A 22,781-nucleotide genomic window follows, 5' to 3' on the forward strand; every position below is an offset into this window, starting at 1 on the left:
AATATATGTATTTGCAGGACACACTGCAGGACTATTCAGGACTACCCCCCCCCAAAAAAAAACACTCCTTTTAAATATACACTTCCCACATACACTCAGGTATAGTTAAACCTCATATCTACTGAGGCAGACGGTGTGTGTGTGTGTGTGTGTGTGTGTGTGTGTGTCTTGGACTGAGGATTAAGAGTGAACACAGATAGTCTGACATGAGCAAAAGTGTCAGGGTGGGTTTGTAAAGCACACCATGTAGCTCTTCTCTCCTCCGTTATCCCTTTCCCAGACTCTCCCTGTTTGCTCCTGACGGAGAGAGGGGTCAGTGGCACATTATCTGACAAGCACTGAGTGTTGAGGACAGGACACACACACACACACACACACACACACACACATACGGAGTTATGATAGGTCACAGCACCAGCTGGGGTGTATTCAATTTTCCTGCCGTAATCGGCGTAACCTTGTTCCTAAAATCCAAAGACGGTGTTGATGATGAATTAATGGACTATTTGTCTCTCCTCTCCGTCCCCATTACATTATTTCTCACCATATGAGTGTAATCTCTCCCCATCTCTCCTCTGTGTGTCGTTCAGCGGACGGATGGCTCCAGCGTGTGCTGATTCTGGGATCAGAAGCTCATGTGATAGAAGAGATCCAGCTGTTTGATCGACAGCAGCCCGTGGACAGCCTCACCATCTCACACAGCAAAGTAACTTCTCATCTCTCTGAACAGATCTCACACCTGACTAGCATTAACCCCTTCTGTTCAAACTGAGTCCAGAAGCAGTGATAACTGATTACGTTTTACTTATTCATTCCCAGGTTTGGGGTAACACTCAGTGTTTACACTCTCTTTCACACAAACACACACACACACACACACACATATTTAATTGATTTCTTTCTCAAATTGCACTGAAGTCTCTAAATAACACGAGACACTAATGTTTCTAACTGTTTTATTTCCTATTTAGGTTTATGTGTATGCTTTATTTTTTATTTTTTCTAAAGCACTGTTAGATGCAAGTGTTTCCTGTCATATCTATGCACACATTTGATTTCAAAAACAGTTTCACAGCTATTAAACTGTATCTTGTCTCAGAACGATCTCAAAGTAAAAATAGGTTTTAAAGAATGATTTCATGGTTGCTGTGCTTTAAATTAAATCAGTAAGCCCTGTGAAGCTGTGGTTTAAAAGCCCCTTAGCTGTTATAAATTCACTGTAAACCACGGCTTCACAGGGCTTACTGCTTTTATAAAGCGCTTATTCCATATGCGTGGTAAGGTTTCACAAAATAAAACAGAGCAAATAAAGTGTAATGATATTAATAAAAACAGTATTCTTCCACTAAACAATGTAGCTCCTCTGAAAAAGTTGTTGTTGCAACAAAGTAGTTGCCGAGCAACACACAAACGTAAACAAAGGTGAATGTTACATTGTAGAGTAATTTAGAACAGCTTTGATTGTGGCTCAGCCAATCAGAATCAAGGACCAGAACTATCTGCTTTATTATTAATGATTAAAAATATTATTCTGACAGTAGTCGGTGTTGAGTTCTACTGTAAAGTTAACCCTGCGTGGATTAAATGTTTGAAAAATAATAACAGTTGAAAACATGCATTAGAAAATGTTGAAGTACTCAAATGTAATCAGTTACATTACTTTAATAAAAATAACACTACTTGTTACATTTTAAATAGTGTAACCTGGAAACAATTACATTTTCAAAGTAACCTTCCCAACACTGTTCAACCCCAAATCTGTCCGTTCGTTCTCCATAGAAGTATTTGTACATTGGCTCCCGCTCGGAGGTTCTTCAGCTGCCCTTGGCAAACTGCAGCCGGTACCATTCCCAGCCAGACTGCCTTCTGTCCCGAGATCCATACTGCGCCTGGGACAGCGAGGGGCGCGCCTGTGTCCGCATCGACCTCCACCGGGGGTACGCTCTTCTATCTATGAGCCGCTTCTGCTGCTTTATTATGTCATTTAGTTATAAAATAAGGGAACACTTCATTTTAAGGTGGCCTTGTTACATGTGTTACATGTACTTACTATTATAATCACTATAAAGTATGCATAATCACATGCAAGTAACCCTAATCTGAACTCTTAACTTTATAGTAGGCCTAAGTACATGTAGTTAATCAATACTTCTCAGTGCTTAAATGTATAATTACAATGTAACAAGGACACCTTAAAAAATAAAGTGTAACCCAGAAGAAATGTTACTGTAATCAGTTACAGCTACTTAGAAACAAATGTGTAATTAAATTACAGTTACTTGTGAAAATGTTAAGAAGGGTTACATCTGAATACTTTCACAAACACATAGATTTGATTGTTTTCTTTCCCAAAATTGCATCGACTGCTTTATAATATAAGACACTTATGTTTCAGGACACAGAATAGGACTTGATAACTGTTTTATTTCCTATTTGCGATCATATGTTTTATTGGGTTACACTTTATTTTAAGGTGTCCTCGTTGCAGTGTAGTTATACATTTAAGTACTGAGTAATATTAATTAACTACATTTAAGGATTAAGGTTACTTGCATGTAATTATGCATAATTTATTGAATGATTCTGAAAGTCTGACATTAATTAGTTTTGAGTATTAATATAATGTTAACCCTGGATGCTTTACATGTTTCAAAATGATTAAGAGTTGCAAGCACTCGTTACAAATTTACAAAAGTAATCAAATGTAAATCAGTTACATTACTTTAATAAAGTAATTGGACACTACTTACTACTTTTTAAACAGAATAACTTGTAATCTGTGACCTACACTCTTAAAAATAAAGGTGCTTCACAGCAATTCAATAGAACCATTTTTGGTTCCTTTTGTGAAACAGAAATGTTCTTCAGATGTTTTTTATAGAACCATTTTGACCACAAAAAAGAACCTTTATTTTAAAGAGTTTATTCAAATGTATTTAAAAAGCAGTCTTCCCAACACTGCATCCTTTCACTATCATCCATCCGCTGCTTTGCTCATTGTGCTCTCCTCTTTATTGTATTTCTGTTTCTTCTGTTTCTCCTCTCAGTGCTCTTAAACTGCATCCCTATAGCAGTGTATCTAACAGCCTTCTGACACATCCTCAATATTTGTGCTCCCCCCCACAGCTCCACATCCACACTCTCGCAGGACCTCATGCTGGAGAGATTCAGCCGAGGAAAAGCCAAGTTTGAGAAGCCTTTCTCCATCCCCAGTCCTGGTACGTCAGACGCACGCTGCCCCCTGCAGGCCTGGACCCCTGCAGTGAGGTCACAGTCACTTCAAAGTGTACCAGATTACTGAGGAAAACAACAACAATGATTGAAATAAACACATGTTTATTAGACCCCATGTCATAAGAGAAAACACTAATATTTAAGGAATCTGTCTTGTTTAAAATTAAATATTGTTTTGTCATTTATTAGGCAAATAACAAGCTGAAACAACTCAGTAGTCTTAATGAATTTACGTTTGTATGCAAAGATTTGAGCTGGAACGTCTCTCCGAAGTCAGAAATTAACCAAGCATAACATTTTACAATTAAATCCTGTTTTTTCTATTAAGGACTGCAGGTAAACAACGGTAAATTAGCATCTTAAAAAAATCATAAAGTGCTTTATTTAATTTAATTTTGGCATTAGAAATAGAACTGTGGATACTGGTGGCCTAATAAATATTTTAACCACTATATAAACAAACATATTTATATTGATGTTAATGAAAATTAATTACCTGTTTTGTTTTGTTTTTGTAATGTTAATGAAGGTGAGACCTAAATACAGTATAAACATATATATTTTTTTATTTATTTATTATAATTATCTACAAATAATTTCATTTTGAAATGACCTTTACTTTTTTGTAAATTAGAAAATAATATTACACAAACAAATAATACCAGCAAATATTAACAATGCAAAAAAAAGAAATAAATCTATAAAGAACATAATTTTGTTTAAAATAATTTTATCATTGTCAATAGCTGAAGAGAAATATTAAATATTTAGCAGAACCCATTACTAAAAATACAAATATTTACTTAAAAATTAAGACTATATTATTGCATTTCATTAATTTTTATTATTATTTATAAAATAAAATATCATATATTAATGTTGTTGCCTTTTTCTCCCCAGAACATTACAATTTTTAGCAGAAACTTACTGAAACAAAATTCAAAATGTAAAAAAGTTAGACTATATTATTACATTTATTTAATTTTATTTACTTCTATTATAATTAAAAAATAAAATATCATATATTAATGTTGTTGTGGTTTTTCTGAAACAAAAATTAAAAATGTAAAAAAAAAGTTAGACTATATTATTAGATTATTTAATTCTATTTATTTTGATTATATATTAATGTTGTTGTTGTTGTTGTTGTTGTTGTTTTTATGAAACAAAATGCTAAATGTAAAAAAAAGAAATTAAGACTTTTTTACATTTTATTTATTTTTATTATAACTTCAAAAAAATAAAATATCATATTAATGTTGCTTTTTTCCTCTCAGATCATTCACATTTTTAGCAGAAACTATTACTGAAACAAAATGCAAAATGTAAAAACAAATTAAGCCTGTAATGCATTTATTTATTTATTTTAATATTATTTTAAAATGGAAATATATTAATGCTGTTGTTGTTATTTTCCCCCCAGATCATTCTAGGTTGCGAAATGTGACTGTGGTTGTTGGGTCGGATCTGGTTTTGCCCTGCCATCTGGTTTCCAACTTAGCCCAGCCTTTCTGGGAGCTCAACGAACGTGAGCTTGCCTTGGTGGAAGGTGAGGCCCCGGGGCCCCGATTCGACCGGGCCCTCCGCGCTCTCGTCATTCCCCAAGCCGGGTCCCTTCAAGCGGGCCGCTACATCTGCTACTCGGAGGAGCAAGGCGTGAAGTTCCAGACAGAAAGGTACCAGGTTGCGGTGGTAGCCAGCGCACCGGTCTTCATGGAGGCGCGCGCTCCGGATGGCAGCATGAGTTTGTTCTGGGTCCTGGTGATCACTTTGGGTGCTGCTTGTCTGTTGCTGCTCATTGCATCTTTGTATCTTCGTAGACGATTGAAGTTGGCGCTGGGAAAAGGTGCAGAAATGAAGCCACTGGAGAGCACTTTGGTGTACCCCATTACGATGCCCAAAGAGCCTCCAAGTCGGCCATCATTTGTGCCGAGCAAGATGCCAAACGATGAAGATCGCTTTTGGGAAACGGGGGCGAATTATTACTACTCCGACGGCTCCCTAAAAATCGTGCCTGGGCATGCATTGTGCTCCACCGGAAGCTCGGCATCGCCGAGTGCAATTCCCGGTCAGCCTATTCACTCTCCAAGCCGATTGAGCCTCACCAACATCCGGAGCTCAAGCGCCAACGGATACATCCGGCTCAATCTGAGCACGGCCGGAGAGGAGCGATCCGGCATGGGAGTGGGAATGGGAATCGGAATGGGCGGCCGAGATAGCGACTACTCCAGTCCATTCAAAGAAGAGCTCCGGAAAACTCTGCAGCAGAGGAGCGTGCTTCCCGACGCCAATCCCGAGGAGTCTTCTGTGTAAACCCCGCAGGAAAACGACAGAAAACCTCACCTACCTCCCTCCCGCTTTGGGAACTCTCTTCATCCGCAAACTCTTTCTTCTCTGTCAGCACTTCCATCTCACGAGGCCATCGTGCTTCACGACGTTCCCTTGGATTATCAACACTCAACCAAGCTTTTGTAGATGTCTGTATTTAAAGGACCAGAGCATGGCCTCGTGTTGATCTTGGCTGAACGCAGGTACCAGATGTAGTTGTCAGTCCAATCTGACAACAGATCCCAATCATCTGGCAAGCTGCAAGAGGATGGAGAGTTTATTTCGAGGTCTTGAGGTCGCTTGCCTCCGACATGTTTTTTGCACCCTTTGAGAGAAGAGACGAGGACATGCATAAACTTAAATCAAAGCTTGATGACAATCACGCTCGAGGAGAGTAGAAATTATTAAAGACGAGAGAGTGAGCTGTAAAACCGAAACCAGACTTGAATAATGAACAAATGCTTTGCCTTTATTTCTTCACAGCTCAGTGACTTTTTTAAACATTGTCTTTTTTCTGAGACTTGCAGCACTAATGTATAGTGAGGTTTTTCCATGTCTGTTTATTGCAAGGATTTCTTCTTCTTCTTCTTTTACGATTGATAGTCTCATCTGTAAATGTGAAAGGAGTACGAGTGCTAGTAGCATGCAACAGAATGTTGTGTTGGATGCGACAGCAAGTGCATTATTATAGATATTTGGCTTGAACTGCCAAATGAAGTACAACCCCAGGGTTTGCCTACATGAGAAAGCAGGTCAATGGAGCCACATGATGGAGTAAAGATGGTTTAGAAGACTCCGCTCGTGTTATGAAGCCGAACTGTTCTGCATGAAAGGGATTCTTTACTGACTACAAGGAGCTGGACTTTCTGAAGAAGTCCAGAATGAATGCTACGGCTGATCAGACACAGGTGAGACTAGACTACACCTAATCCTATATTTGGGATGTTTTCCTTGAATTATATGAAGGTGTGAGACCTAGTTTGTTTGAAACTATACATTACCGTTCATGTCGAGTCTCTTATGTTCACAAAGGCTGCATTTATTTGATCACAAATGCAGTAAAAACTCTAGTATTGTGAAATGTTTTCTATTTTCCTGCCCTAAAAGTATCTTGTCGAAACACGTAGAAACACCAAATTTGGCAGGATGGTCCCAAATCTCCCCCACTACTCAGGTGCACACACACACCCCAATCAGACCATAGGTGGCGCTATAATAAGGAATTTTAAGTTTTTTGCTCATATCTGTGCAAATATTCAGGTTACAACCATCATGATTTTTTTCCTCTGATTCTCTGTGTCAAGTTGAAAAAAAACATTAAAAACAACACCCCTTGCTGCTATATTTTAAGATATAAATTATAGCATCATCACTCAGTGTCACATGATCCTTCAGGAATCATTCTAATATGCAATGTTTATTTGAGACAGACATTATTCATTGCTTTATATCCCACCAAACCATTGAACGGTAGTGTATTAAACCAGATAATTCTTCATATGTGAAACAGACTAATATATCTTGTGTCTAATAATATAACAACAACACTAATAATACCAATTATTATTATCATTATTGTTCATTTTGAATATTTTTATGAAAAAAAAAAGTTGTTAATGATTTAATATATATAAAAAAACGACAAAAACACTGTTAATAGACATATTTTGACTTATTTAGATTTTGTCTGAATAGCCTATAAAAGCTAAAAACCGACTCTCTTCTGTCTTTCAGTGTGGGCTTTGCAACTCTTAAAGACTAAACACAAAAACGGAAGGACGTTTGATTCCGTTGACTCTGATTGTGAAGACAAAAGATTTTTGGGGTTTTTTTCATAACCCTTCGGGTGGAGAGGCACTACGATGCTCATCACGGATCCATACTTTGCTGCATGATGTTCTGCTAAATATATCGTATCAGATTCAACAACAGACCAATAGTCTCGTATATTTCAAGAAAGGAAGAAAAACAACCAGTTTTTGTACCCGTGCCTCTTCACCTCAGGTGAAGCCAAAGCAGACTGCACACATGTTTCTTCTGTTTTACATTTCTTTTTATTCTCTATTTTATGTTCTTGAATGTGTCCATTGCACAGAGCTCAAGTGTTGTCTGAAATCTTTGTTACTCTTGTTTTGGTGGAATACTATTCTTTGTGGCATGAGAGCTTTATGATTTTCTCAAGCGGCTTTCCATTCTGTCATTGGCTCTTTACTAGTCTACGATCTACTGCATACGAGGGAAGTTTACACCTGTCAGAAAAGATCTTTGTGTTAAAATAGCCTCAAGAGATGTCAGATTAACAAGGACCCAGTCCTTTCTGCCAGGACTTCTCAGGGTGGGCTTCTAACTTAATTTCACTGTTTGCTGTCTAATGACTTAAAGTCAGATATAATTTCACTAGAAGTGTTGCATATGCTTGTCTGCATCATGCATGGCTTGACCAGTGTTTACTGCTTGATTAGAAACACAAAAATAAAATACGGTCACTGCAGTTCATTTTAACTCATATGGCTTTAAACCTGCTGTTGCTTTGTGAGTTTTTGTATTACGGAAATCTCTTTTCTTGCAATCCAAGATAACTTAAAAGAAATTGCTGTTATTTTTTCTTCTTCTTCTTTTTTTTTGGTAACTAATTAACTTATTTTGCTTGTACAAAAAGTTGATATTTATTACCATTGTACATATGCCCTTATTTTTTATAAATGTGTATAACAACAGAAAATAAAAGCAGAGGTCAGTTCACAGCGAGTAGATTGTGTATGATTATTTAAATGTGTTTAGACTTTAAAATGCCATTGAAATGTCAGGTGTTTATGCAGAATGTCTATGTAGTGCTTTTCATCCTGCTTCCGCAAAAAAAAAAAAAAAAATATATATATATTTTATTTTATTTTTTGATTGATTATTTTTATGACAAGTCTCTAGACAGCAGAATGCAAAAAGACATAATGTAAAATTCATTAAATAAATATTTCACTATTTATTTAAATAAATATGAGAGTCCTGTATTTATAAAGAATACCTGACCTTGAAGCAACACTTACTCCATTTGCCACCGTCAAAAAACTTGACACAGATACATATTTGTGACCCTCGAGCACTAAATTAGTCATAAGGGTCAATTTTTCGTAACTGAGAGTTATGCATCATCTGAAAGCTGAAGAAACCATCTCTCCATTGATGTGTGGTTTTATTATCACAGCTCTCCTTGACTACTGTAATGCTCTTATTTTTATTTATGTATTTATTTATTTTGGACTACCAGTGCACTCTATCTCCCGCTTGCAATATATTCACAACTCTGCTGTGGGAATGTTAATTGACACCAAACGGTCTGCTCTTATCACATGTGTCCTCTCGTGTTATTTGCAAAATTAATCTGCTTACTTTTTTAAATCACTCTCTGACTTACTTTCTCCTTATATTCCTTCTTCGATCATCTGGAGGTGAACTGAGATTTCATCTGTCGTCAATGAGAGGCAGGTCTTTCTGTGTTATGTCTCTTAGCACAATAACCACACTGCATGAATATAAACCTAAACTCAAAACTGATTCGTTAAACATACTGCTGGTCATAATTAGTTTCTTCTAAAGCTGTTATGTTTCTCTGTTTGAATTGAAACTGTTTGCACTATATTGTGTCTCATGTCTCGGACTTGGTCAGATGTCTACTGTTCATTTAACTGATTATGTATGAAATAATTGTTTGTTGAGCTATAGAAATTAAACATTATGTTTTTACGATTTTCTCCAAACATTTCCATAGACTTCCTGCAACCTACAGAGGCTTCCGGACCCCGTTTGTAAATGCTAATCAGTTGTTAGTGTGCAGATTTAGCCAAAGAATGTAATGTGTAAAGCTCATAGAGACAAAAACTGATTCGGGGTGACCCTGTAAAGTCCTCTAATGACCTCCCCAGGTCCATTCTGGCCGTCAGCTTGAATCATTTGGTAGATTTCCAAGATGTGTCTCGTGCAGACTGACCTCACACCACGTCTGATGGCCAAGCTCTCAGCAGAAATCCATTGCTCCGTGGGGAAGTGTGGACCATCTCCCACCGCAATCCTGATTGTTCCCAGCTTCCAGTAACTACTGTCAACACCTCAAGACAAACATGTAGTTTTATAGGCCTACAGCATCTTATTGATGGGGCCTGTATACACAAAACATCTTAAGGCTAAAAGTAGCTCATAACGCATCTTCTTTTGGTTTTGGAGCTTATTCCAACTCCAGATTTTCCTTTGATTATATTCGTGTAATCAAAGGAAAATCTATATACACTTAGCCTGCATTTTAAAATCTTTACTTGAATGTGGCAACAGTTTTATTTTTAAACCTTTATTTGAATATGGCAACATAATATCATGCTACAATAATTCTTTGAATAAATCTCTCACAGAGACTATCAGCCAATCACTGTGTGCATAGTTAATAAGCATGATGACATCATCCATAGCAAAGCAGTCAGCCCCGCCCCCTTACTCTGAGCTCAAGACTTCCTTAGTAAAAGTTTAACTCAGCAGCTTTGTGATTAGCTTTTAAGAGAAACCTTATACAGCATTGATAGGAACACTGAAATAAAATACAAAAAAACACATTTAACAAAACTGAATTTATGTGAATTCAAATATTAATACCAGACACCTTAAAGATAATGTGTACCAAAAATCTTTGTCATATATTTATGTTAACATGTTAGCTTTGATGCAGCATCATCTTCTCAAGATGCAAACAGGAACTAAACTGCTTTGATCATGTTTATAGAGCTTTATAAATGAAAACCTTATTTATGATCACTATTGTGAGTAGAGGGACTTAATGGGTTAAAAACAACACTGGCAAAAATGTTTAATTAAATTAGTTACAAAAATGAACTTGCTAAAGATTTCTTTAAGGCATCTAGTCAAAGGCTTGCTCACAGCATGCATGTTAATTGAGCTTGCCTTATTTTTAATTACTTGGAATAATTGCAAAAACATATTCAGATTTTCACACTTTGTTTTCACTTCAGTGCCTCCACAATCTCAAGACTAATCCTGAATTCCAGAATCATTTTCTGTTCATATATTGTTCATTTATTTATTTAAGGCTTCACAGTCAATCCAAGAATTAACATTATTAAAACAATCAAAGTCCAATATTCATTCAGCATTTACTCTTGTTTTCAGATCCCTGACAAAATGAGAATACATTTTTTTTCTGCTCTTTTGCCAAAACAGTCTCATTACAACACGTTTGCATGAATTTAAATAAGCCTCACTGTTTTGGTTAAGGAAATAAACAGAAAATGATAAATGAATGTTAAATATTTTATACACCCTCTTGAGATCCAGGAGGCCTTGAAGTGAAAGCAAAGAATCAAAAGTAAAAATATGTTCTTGCAATCCTCCCAAATGATGAAAAATAAGGTTTTGTGTGCATGCATGAACATAAAAAAAAAAAAAAAAAAAAAAAAAACAGTGTCACTGTGTCATTGCAATTAGTAAGTATTTTTACATTGTGGCAAATACACATGAAGGACTAAATGATCAAATCAAGTTCTCATGAAATTGTCATTTTGTGTATAATGACAGAAAGCTGCCAAGCTCCAAAAAGGAAAGACAAATTATATATCTCATAAAATTAAAAGGCCATATTTATACAATTCCTCCAAAGTTATATGATTGCTTGTATGACAGTGCAGCAGTTTTTGATATGCACCTGTCATGCATCTTTTCTTTTGCATCCATTTCTGCCCATTTTGAAAGTACAGTGCATTTACATTCATGCATTAGGCAGACATTGTCCAAAGCAACTTGCAGTTAATTGGAGCTTTACATCAGTTTATAAAACTGTGACCTTGATATTGTTAAAGTAGTCTCTTTGCAATTTCAAACGGCAAGCACTGTTCACCATAATTCACAATTAGCTTCCTAAAATCTGTCAAAGCAATGAAAAGGTGACAATCGTAGACAGCAAACAACAAAGATCAAAGAAGACAGCAGACAGTTTCTTCAGACATCCACACTTAGCTCAATCTCTCACGAAGAAACACCTCCAGTCAAACAGAGCGAGATATTTCAAGATCACACGATTTATTTCCTCCGAGATGTAGGCAGTGTGTCGTGCCTGACTGAATATCTTAAGGAATAAATTATGACTGATCAGTTTCATTTAAAGCAGCTTTTGATCTTGCACTCTGCAACCTATAAACTGTGTCATTCTCTTTCACATGGAAATGAACAGTTTGCTAGGTTTTTAGAGTAACGTGGAAAACTAGAATTACGAACTGTCTAAATTACAGAAGCAGGATATAATGTGATTATCGGATCAGCTTTAAAACCCTGCTAACAAGACAAAAAATATAAAAAATGTTTGTGTGTGTGTGTGTTCTAAAGTTAGAGGCAAACTGCTAATAAGAAATTAAAGTGGCGTTCTGCAGCCCAGCTTTAATGCTACCACAGGCATCAAAGAATTAATGTGAAAAACACAAGATCTCAACAATGTTTGACAGAACTGGGGTGCACGGCGAGAACACGTCAAAGAGACGGTGACTCAGCCATCACTGTCACAGGATCCTAATTAGTGGATTTCAGCAGTGCTTTTGGTGAAAGTTGATGCTAAACCAATTCTCTATCTTTACATGATGTGTCAAGGTTTCCTGCAACGGCTTCTTTCACACAGACACATCATGGCAATAAGATGCTCTTTGGTACTTTTGTTTTTACATTGGTATAAGCTGTCGTTATTTTAGCAACTTGGTTATCAGATCTTCTATGTTATACAACAAATGCCAAAAGACAATGGAGATCTAGGAGTAAAATAAAATAAAATTTAATTTAATTTTAATGCTTAAATGTGCATGACATTTCATTTAAAATTTATATTTTGCTTAATATTCTAGTTTGTATTGAACATGCTTAAGTATTTATTTTGTTATTAAAGTTACATACTGCCTATATTATAACGCCTAGCACATTTACAGTTTGTTTAGAAATTGTTTCTAAAAAATATATATATATTTTTGTGATATAAAAAACTTTTTAAACGAGGCTACGTAAAATAACGTGATTCAACGTGCAACAGATACGCTCAGTACGCCTGAATATGATTGGCCGTTTGAAGCACATGATGCTTTTCCTTAAACCTGATTGGCTGATTCATACGAACAGGGCGTGGTCTAGATGCGTTAGAACTAGAGGTGCGTTCTCGTGTCATGAAACTACACATACAAAAACAGATTTTAAATTAGTAAAATATATAAATACACAAATGTCTTAAAGATTAAAGGCGGTAAAAATAAGTCGTTTATTTTAAAAACAATCCAGGTGCTCCCGGTTTTCCGTTAGAGCGGAAGGATATTTAGACGCGCGGTAAGTTTGAACGTTCACCAACTTAACGTTAACGTTACAATACAAACAAGACTTGTTTTTACATATTTAACGAAACTTTTCGATATCTAAAGAAACCTGTAGTTGTGTTTTTATTTGCACTGCTGTATTAAAACATGTTAATCTTTCTTAAAGAAAACTGATGTTTTGATGCTGACTAACGGACGTCCATGAAGTAAATCTGGAAGCTCTTTCTAAAACTCTCATCATCAACTCGTTTCTTCACTCAGATCTTTTATTTTATGTCCTGGACTCAAGAATGGAGCTCACTGAAGCTAAAGATGTGGATTTCTCAACACTTTCTCCTTCACAGTTCGGCATATCAACGAACAGCTTCCTACCCTCCTCCAGGATTAAAGGTTAACAACAATAAACCGGTTTTAATCATCTTCTTCCTCATGTATCACTGATTAACTGAGTTCTTAGACTGAATTGTTTTATTTTAAATGTTTGCATTGTATTTAATGGGTTTGGAATGAACTGAAGGGGCTCTGTTAAAGAGATGATGAAAATGAAAAAATGAAAACACCTCCCTTCGTCTTCAGAACACAAATTAAGATGTTCTTGATGAACTCCGAGAGCTCTCTGACCGTACATAGACAGCAAGGTCTTTTCACAATCAAGTTCCAGAAACAAAGCAAAGGCATCAGTAAAATAGTCCATGTGGCATAATTTTAGAAGCAAAAAGAATACTTTTTGTGCACGAAGAAAAACAATTCGTCTCCTCCGCATCACCATATAGTGCCATCTTGGAGCATCACATATGTAAATAACGCATGAATGCGGATACGCTGTTTACTTGTTAATAAAATCATTATTTTGGTTTTCTTAGCACACAAATATTATTTCTGTAGCTTCGTAAGATTACAGTTGAACCACTGATGTCACATTGAGTATTTTAACGATGTCTTTAATATGTTTTTGAGCCTTTATGGTGGTAGTAGTATCCTTATGTTTACAGACGGTCAAAGAGCTCACGGACTTCATCGAGGATGTCTGTCTTTCTTTGTGTTCTGAGGATGAACGAAGACGTCTGGTTTGGAACGACATGAGGGTGAGTATTTAATGACACAGTTGTCATATTTCTTATCTCTTTAATACTGAGTTTTCTTCTCAGATAAATCCCGAGTTGCTCAGCTGAAGGCCAGGAGGAGATCCACGATTGGGGTCCGGGGATCTCCAGAAACAAACTCTCTCATCTGCTTCAGAGCCAAACAAGGAGCACAAACTCCTCCTCGGACACCGCAGGTAGATGGATGGGGACACGCTTTAGGACACAGAGATTTACATCGGACATCAAATGTTGTCCCAACACAGGATCAAGCTAAATTAATCATAATGCATTTAAACATTGAAGGAAAAGTTCACCCAAAGATGAAAATATACTCAAAAAACATCACAGTAATCCACACCACTCCAGTCCATCAATTCAGGTCATGTGAAGTGGAAAGCTGTTTTTTTTTTTATATATAAGAAACAAATCCATCATGAAGGCATTTTAGTTTTAAGCTATTGCTTCCATAATCAATAATATTGCATCCTCCAGTAAAATGAAAGTTGTCGTTGCACGTCATAATCATCATGTTTTGGACCGTGTTTGCTTGTTAATGGTTCTTGGCCTGTGCATATTTCTCCTCTGATTCAGACGAGACTGCTTTTTCACTTGAGAAAGAAATATCATGGATAGATATTTTACAAATGACCCTAAATTCTGAATTTGTTTCTTACAAACATGCAGCTTTCCACAAAAGTCATTAACTGATGGATGATGATTACTGTGGTGTTTTTATTAGCTCTCATTCTGTCGGCACCCATTCACTGCAGAGCATCCATTGATGAGACACTGAAGTTATACATTTCTACAAATCTGTTCCACTTAAGAAATAAACTGAGAAACAAACTTTTGGTTAACTTTCTTTGACATTACCAGGAACTACACAGTTACACAAAATTATTTCCATGCTAACTTTGTGAATGCAAATGTGATTTACCAGCTAAACCCACTGAGCAAGTTATGTTCTAGTAAGCCATTTTTTTACCAAGTGTCAATAAAGTTTGATGTCAACACTTACAGATATGAGCCTATTTAACTTACGATGCAAAATGCATATAGCTATTTTTGCATTCAGGCTAGCATAGGTTTTTTTGGTGATGTTGATGCAGTTGTGACTGTCTGCTCTGTCCTCATGAAGCTTTTTGAAGGGAGTCCGTTTCTGTCCCGCGGTGACTCTCTGAAGAAGAAGATGGCTGCTTTCCAGAGTCTGATGGAGGAGGACGAAGAGAGGGATGAACAGAAGAAAAAAGAGGAGAATGAGAGTGATAAAAGTACTTTGGCTCAAGATTGTAAGAACGGTCAGTCTCTCCTCAGAATGCTGCCAACACAAACACAGAATGAGTTTCAGACGCAGTCTTGTAGGACCAGATGAAATTGAAGTAATTAAGAGAATGTCATACCGTCATTGTGTGCCATTTCCAGATAATTGAAATTAATCAGAATAAGCAGGCAGTGTAATAAATTTGACACGTTTGATTTCTTCCATTGATCCCAGGTAGAGCGAGGCGCAGAATAAATCAACTGATGATTATGAGTCTTAAAATAAACATTCACATTTCAGCGAGCTTTCAGTGTTGATACAAAAGATTGAAAAGACATATCCAGTCTTTCACTTAGAGTATTTTTTAATCTGAAGATTTCTTCAAAGCGTAAACAAGACACTTGAGGGATGACAGCATAGTTATTTTAATACATCGCATCTAATTTTTAATTCATAATGTCAACCCTGAACACTGGATGGGATTTCTTTCCTTTTCTCAACACTACAAGCAATATATGAACATGTTTGTGAACCTGGACACAAAAATAGTCTTTAAAAATGTCAATTTTTCATAATTGAGAATTATGCATCATCTGAAAGCTGAATAAATCATCTCTCCAGTGATGTGTGGTTTGAAAGGAGGATAATATTTGTAAAATCTGGAATCTGAGGGAGCAAAAAAAATCTAAACATTGAGAAAATCATCTTTAAAGTTGTTCAAATGAAGTTCTTAGCAATGCATATTACTAATCAAACATTAAGTTTTGATATATTTACGATAGGAAGTTTACAAAATATCTTCATGGAGCATGATCTTTATTTAATATCCTAATGATTTTTGGCATAAAAGAGAAATGTATAATTGAGACTCATACAATGTTTTGTTGTCTATTGCTACAAATATACGTCTGTGTTCCTGAAGACTGCTTCTGTGCTGCAGGACACATTTATTGTAGTTTATGAGCAACTGTATTTCTTTAGTTGTATATGTTAGATGTGTAGTTCTGTCTTTCATGGATCAGTGATGATCTCGATTCATTAGAAGCCGTTTTTAGTTTTCTCTGCATGTCTTTTATGCATTTTAGTCGGCTACTGTTGAGAACAATTAGCAACTGCTGATTGACTTCAATTTTTAAGGCACTGATTAATAATTTTCTCATGTAGAATGAGCCGTAATTTCTTTGTCATCTCTGTCTGTTTGCAGGAAAGGAGAACATGTTGACAGCACACAGCCCAAACGCTTCGATGACGCCTCCTCCCTGGAAGAAGCGTCGCCGGGCCCCACTGAGAGACTGTGAGGACAAGATTACGGAGACACCACTCCCCTGCCACACCTTCACGTCACAACCAGAGCCAGCGGTAAACTGATCCGCATTAACACTCATGTTTGATATGTTTCTGAAGCCTGTTAAAGTGCTATTGACACAGGTAAAGTGGATGGCATTCTAACTCAGAAGTCATCTGGAGGTGTTCCTGCAGTTAACATTGTGCTCTTTTTTTTTGTTTTTATGTCTATAGTTGAAAGGCTTCACGTCTCAAAGCCAAAGGCCTCTTTCAGACTTGGATTCGGATGCAAAGAATGAGCTTCTGTCTTCACCCATGCTGTCAAAACCAGAGGGTAAGGGAACTCTTAGTGTGTGTGTGTGTATACATGTAAGTATGTAAATATAATAGAAATAGAAAATTTAGAGCTGTTAAACCGGCAAATGGAGGTTTCAAAAAGAATTCAATAAAAGGGTGCCCTTAATTATGGCCAATGTGTATTAGAGAAAAACATTTATTTCAGAGTGATATTTCCCCTCATTTTAAATTCTTATTATCCAATGAAAGACTAGATTTTTGTGAATTTTTTTAATAAAAGATCAAAAGGATTAACAATGCAGATTAATTTTCACAGCCTTCTTTGATCATATTTACCAAGGGTGTCCATGTTTTGGGGCATGACTATGTATTTATGTGTGCTGTCAAAATGATAAAGCGCATACAGATGCGTTACAGAATGTTTGTGTACTGTGTATATATAAAGACACACACATACAATATATATTTAGAAAATATTTACATATATTGTAATGCTGTCAATCAGTTAAAAAAAACATTTTAGTAATTAATTGAACATTTTTATGAAATTAATCGTGATTAATCCCACCTAACATTAAAGCTTTTAAATCTACGTTTATATTGCAATCACATTCACTCTTCAAACTGATGTAGAAACAACATAAAAACAGTATATTTTTTAAGATTTGTTTAATGGCATCTTTTTTTTTTTACTTCTATTTTTTTTATTTAACCATTGACTAGCTATTCAGAATTACCGTATAATTGAGTGCTATACATTTAAACATTTATTAGACTTATTGCTTAAACTTAAACTTTTCCCCTCTTCTAGATGAGAGCGTGTTATCTTCTGTCCTCCAGAAGAAGCGTGTTCGTTTCGGGGCGCCGCTCTCTCCGGAGTTCTTTGACCGATCTCTCCCTCCCAGTACCCCTCTACAGAGAGGAGGCACCCCGAAACACCCTCCATCATCCACGGGCCCTAAACGCTCTCTGCTGAAGACCCCTCAGCGCTCCGATCCTGACTTCAGGAGTCCTCCGAGCAGAGGAGCTTCTCCTGTGCTGCTTCCACACAGACCCAGTGATGGACTGGAGCCGAGAGATGAAGTGTTCGAAGAGATCCAGAAGGTGTGACGCTTACAAGCTTCTCTAAAAGAACTGATTCGATTGTATATGAAGTATATATGTGACCCTGGAGCACGAAACCAAAATGAATTGTTTTTTGTGGCTTTCTCCTCAGATCAGTTTTCCCAGTATGGAGGACGAGTCTCCTTCTGAGGACTGTGAGTCGTGAGATGCTTTTAAAGGTTTTGGAGAGTTTCTCTTGGCTGTGTTTTCTAATGGTGTTTCTAAAGCAGATGCAGTCTCTGCTGAGGACCGAGAGCAGCCCCAGGCTGAAGACGCTGAAGTTATGAACGCTGCTTTTCAAGAGGAAGAGGATGAAGCGCTGAAGTCACAGCCGTCATGTCCCTCTGGTGATCAGCCGCTGGTTCTCTCCGGTGAGATCTGCTTTCTTCCACTTCTTGAAGCACGCTTTCTTTCTTGCCCTCTGTAAGTGCATATAAGGTTTTATTTCCGTGCTGAAAGTTTGACGCTGAATAGAATGAAAAAATGAGTTCATGTTTATTTAAATTTGTATATGTAATATCTATGAAATGCATCTGATCAGATTGTTTTTTTTGGTGGGGTGTGGCTTAGTTTCTGCAGGTCTTAAAATCATAATTCATAAAGTTTGGGTGTTAAATTGCTAAAAAAAAAACAAATTAAGTTGTCTTCCTCAGTATTTTTTCATGTTTTCCAAAACAAATTTTTAAACCTCCTTAAATCGAGATAGCTTAAGATGCAAACTGAAGATGATTCATAAATTATCAGAATTAAGTGAATTTGTGCTTGAAACAACAACAACACATGTTGCTCAACTCATGAAATGTACATTCAGAGAGCATTGTATTGTTCAGTGCATTACTTTAGTTGTCTTTACTCTTGCCTTTATTAAACCTGCAGAAACCCTGTATGTAAGATTCATTAAGAGCAAGCCACCTTCCAACTTATTATTAGTTTGTTGTGTCTTGTGGAGTGCATTAAGTCAAATATCTTCCTCAGGGCTGTACTAAATTAAAAAAGCAAAATGCTACTTTTATGATCATTGTTATACATTTCTTAGAGATTCTGCAATGCAAACTAATGAGCAGAACTGAACTGTTAAACTAATCTTATTACTTTAGCTGTTAGACTGTGTGTGTGTGTGTGTGTGTGTGTGTGTTATGAACAGGAGAGCGTGTGAGTACTGTGTTAATGGATCTGTCTGCTTCCTGTTTCCTGGTCCGCAGCAGAGGATGAGCAGAAGTCTTCAGCGAGCTCTGAACAGACTCTTTCATTCAACTCCAGCATTAAAGAAACTCGCTCTCGCTGCAGAAAAAGAAAGGTGAGCAGTCGCCTCTCCTAAACTGTAGATTCAGAGTGTTTCAGGTTTCAAAATAATTTTGTCCAAATAGATATGCAGTTTGTATATTGATGCATACATAATCCTTCCTCGTGTGTGTGTGTGTGTGTGTGTGTGTGAGAGAGAGTTATCTGACACTTTGTATTTATTTTACAGAGTCCTAAAACTTGATTTGTAGGTTAGAAATCCCAGATATCATCAGTGTGTGTATGTGTTCGTTCAGGGTTTTTATTGAACGGCATCAAAAGAGAGATGTAACTTGATTCTTCTGTCTCTGTTTCAGCAAGCAGGAGAGAAGGAGCCTGAGACGAGGAGAAGCTCTCGTACAGCAGCAGCGTCTGCTTCAGGGAGGATGATGAAGGTGTGATGCTGTCATGTGATCAGTCTTGGTGAACCGCTCCGGTTATTAACGCTGGCATCAAACTGAGCCGGACACAACAGCACTAATGTGACTTTGGGATATAAATAGCATGATGGCTGATCTGTGTGAAGTCTGTCAGTGTTCCTCACTGCTGCTTGTTTTCTTGCTTCTAGAAGACGTCTGGAAGAAAAAGAGGATTTGGTAATAAGGAGGTGGATCGTTCTCTTTATGGGAAAAGAGACTTTGCCTCAAAAAACCCTCTTCTCAGCCCTATATTTGAGAAGACGTCTGACAGTCTCAACAGCACGCCAACACAGCCTCGATCAGGAAAACACATGGGTACGCTTGTCCAAGCCTTTCATTCCTGACTTCTTAATGTTGTGTGCTCTGATAAAACTGACTGAACATCGTGGAGGTTTAACTAAACTGAAGCTCAAATTTAGCCTTTTCTCTAAGGATCTGGCTACTGTGAGGTCCGAATGCACTAATTAATGCACTAATTACAAGCACTTCCTGTGTCTGTTTGCCTCTTTAAGAAGAATCACTTTGTGTGTCTCCTAATTGTACATCACTTTGGATAAAATGAGTTAATGTAAATGAGATGATTTGGATATAGTGGTAAAAGAAATGTCTTTGGTATGACTGTAAAAACTTGATGCTTTTAACATTTTCTGACTGATCTTTGCTCTAGAATATAATAATTATTTGCTACAAATGTATCCCCTTTGCTCTAGGTTTGATATCATATATTTAATTTTTTATTTATCACTTTAAGTTTAGGTCCAGTTAAGATTTGTATTTTTTTTTTTTTTTTTTTTTTTCAAAGAAACTTGATAACAGTCTAAATGTCACTTTATATCAATTTAATGCATCCTTGTTGAATAAGGTTTTAAAATATTAAGTTATTTGTTAAAAAATGCTGTTCGGTTCTACTTTCTAATAATGATAATTCTAATCATTTTCAGCACAGATAAAAATAAAAATAAATCAGCATATTAAAATGATTTCTGAAGAATCATGTGTCACTGAAGACTAGTAATACAAGTGTCAATTTTTCAAAATTGAGAATTATACGTCATTATTTGAATAAATAAAATTTTCTTCGATGTTTGGTTTATGATTAGGACAATATTAGAAAATCTGGAATCTGAGGGAGAAAAAAAAAAAGTAAATTGAGAAAATCACCTTTTAAAGTGGTCCAAATTAAGTTCTTAGCAATGCATATTACAAACACTGTGTATTGTTGTCTTCCAATGCAGATGGAGAGCAAGACTGCGTTCGGACTCCCAGCGTTCCCCAAAATGAGACGGTTCATCATCCCACTGTGAGTCTGGATACCGCTTGTACGCGGACCAATGAGATCCAGCAGACCTTGAGCTCCGCAGAGAGAGGAAACCTGGCGTCAAAGGCTTCCAAAGCCAGACGTGATTCAGGGAGACCCGTGCGCAAGCGTCGTAGCTCCTGTGCAGACACAAGAAAGGAGCTTGACCGTCCAGCTATTAGCAGTGAAACTGAGAGCCAGGAGCAGCCTGGATGTACCTCAGTGTGCCGAGACAGTCCAGAGCATCAGGAAACCACACGCCCTGGGATGAGCTGCAAGATAGACTCCATAAACACTGAGAGCTTGAACGAGCAGCTAACTGATGAAAGAGAGAGCAGCTCTGGACACACTGAGCCGGGTTTGGCCCCCTGGCAGCGAGCGGACTTCAGCATCGATGACATCCTGAGGCCGGTGTCGAGGAGTCGAGGCTCTGTGCGACGCAGCCTGAGGAACCGGAGGAGCGTGGACCTTCAGGCTGTGGGCCTGGCCTGGGTGGACCACACGTCTCCAGAGCTCAGTAAAGCGAGCCGGAGGAAGACACGAGGAAGACTCAGTGGGGTTTCAGAGCCACTTCTCTCTCAGGAACCAGCTCCAAACTCTCCACAATCTTCTGTGTCTCAGTTAACCCTTTAATCACCGCCAAATCAACTTCTGATCAAATACTGTGGTGTTCTCTTATGCAATGTTTTACATTTCTTAAATTGTTTTTTTATAGCATTTTAGTGTTGATGGATGGATGAAAGAAGATTGTATTATTGTTAGAAGACTTCTACTCATTAAATCTTCTCTTGGGTGAATGCATCGCTGTTCCTGTGGCAATCCCATTCTTTTACAGAAATGGACAACTTTGTTTATTTTATTATTTAAAATGTGCATACTTCGCAGTTTAGTCGTGCGAAATACAATATTTTCATCCAAACCTTCACCCATTGTCTGTCGTTCACAGAGCTTTAGCGCAGAAAATATAATGCCTGCTTTAAATCTCACACGGATGATTATCATCTTTGAAACCATCAACAGAAACAAATATATTTTGCATAGAAAATATTTTGTTAGTGTGTTGTCATTTATTTTGACCGTCAAGCACATGATTGTCGTTCTCATAATGCAATGTTTTATTCTCATTACTAATATACTGTAATTGCTTGCATTAAAATAGTAATTAATGCATAAAAAACAAAATAGCCTTTGCAGTCATCTATACAGCTGTTTTTCTCATTTAAATATCAAATTTTTTAGTAATTTATGAAGACAATATTTTTACGAATTTATATATATATATTTTTTTTTAATATATATATATATTAAAAATACACAAAGCTTTATACACTAGCATTTTTTTCTTTATATAAAATAATCTCTCTATTTATATGTATATAGATAATAAAAGCTTATTTATTCAGATGATGTAGAAACCTCACTTCTATCACAAATATATCCCATACATGCTCTCGACAGGTTTCTTAATAACATCGGTTCATAGGAATCTGACTCTTGTTGTAAATGCAAGAGTTCTCTCATGACTTTAATCTGACACTTTTCCTCAGTTGTGCATTGCACCTGTAGTTCAGTTTGTGCTGCGAAACCGCCGACTGTGTTTAAATCTAATGGAAAATTCAACGAGGGAATGGAGCACAATAGGAGTTCGAAAGAACTATTTATTTACAATTATATTTACTCTACAATTTCAGTGTCCCACAAAACTAAATAAGCAACCTGGAAAGCATTACAACAGTCATCTGCAGCAGTCTCCATTCAGCTGTGTTTGTTTACTAGCACACACACATGATGTGTTTTATGTGAATCAATCCTCAGCAGTCCATGGGAGAAATAGCTCTGCAACAGAGTTTA

The 22,781-nt window shown here is 36.8% G+C and overlaps 2 protein-coding genes across 4 annotated transcripts in view; both read left to right on the forward strand.

The window, feature by feature from the left end:
• LOC127958294 (semaphorin-4C) overlaps positions 1-8,310 on the forward strand; it is a 55,821-nt gene extending 47,511 nt beyond the window's left edge. Inside the window, exons 12-16 of the mRNA XM_052557100.1 lie at positions 591-706; positions 1,780-1,937; positions 3,127-3,218; positions 4,658-6,470; positions 7,297-8,310. Coding sequence (XP_052413060.1) covers positions 591-706; positions 1,780-1,937; positions 3,127-3,218; positions 4,658-5,547 — 1,256 coding nt within the window. The 3' untranslated portion in view covers positions 5,548-6,470; positions 7,297-8,310. The remainder of the gene's footprint in view (positions 1-590; positions 707-1,779; positions 1,938-3,126; positions 3,219-4,657; positions 6,471-7,296) is intronic.
• A 4,392-nt stretch (positions 8,311-12,702) lies between these two features.
• Positions 12,703-21,731, forward strand: LOC127958670 (cell division cycle-associated protein 2). 3 transcript variants are annotated; one of them, XM_052557589.1, is made up of 13 exons: positions 12,703-12,915; positions 13,164-13,292; positions 14,051-14,181; positions 15,126-15,285; positions 16,453-16,607; positions 16,767-16,866; positions 17,641-17,933; positions 18,046-18,088; positions 18,164-18,304; positions 19,136-19,230; positions 19,532-19,609; positions 19,783-19,948; positions 20,869-21,731. In XM_052557589.1, exons 2-13 carry the CDS (start codon positions 13,193-13,195, stop codon positions 21,561-21,563), a joined length of 2,157 nt encoding a protein of 718 aa, XP_052413549.1. In that variant the 5' UTR covers positions 12,703-12,915; positions 13,164-13,192; the 3' UTR covers positions 21,564-21,731. The 3 variants fall into 3 exon arrangements, with proteins under 3 accessions (XP_052413549.1, XP_052413551.1, XP_052413550.1); XM_052557591.1 differs by having other exon boundaries at positions 19,786-19,948; XM_052557590.1 differs by having other exon boundaries at positions 19,139-19,230.
• Positions 21,732-22,781: the final 1,050 nt, after the last annotated feature.

This window comes from Carassius gibelio, chromosome B5, assembly GCF_023724105.1.
Source record: "Carassius gibelio isolate Cgi1373 ecotype wild population from Czech Republic chromosome B5, carGib1.2-hapl.c, whole genome shotgun sequence".
NCBI classification, from domain to species: domain Eukaryota; kingdom Metazoa; phylum Chordata; class Actinopteri; order Cypriniformes; family Cyprinidae; genus Carassius; species Carassius gibelio.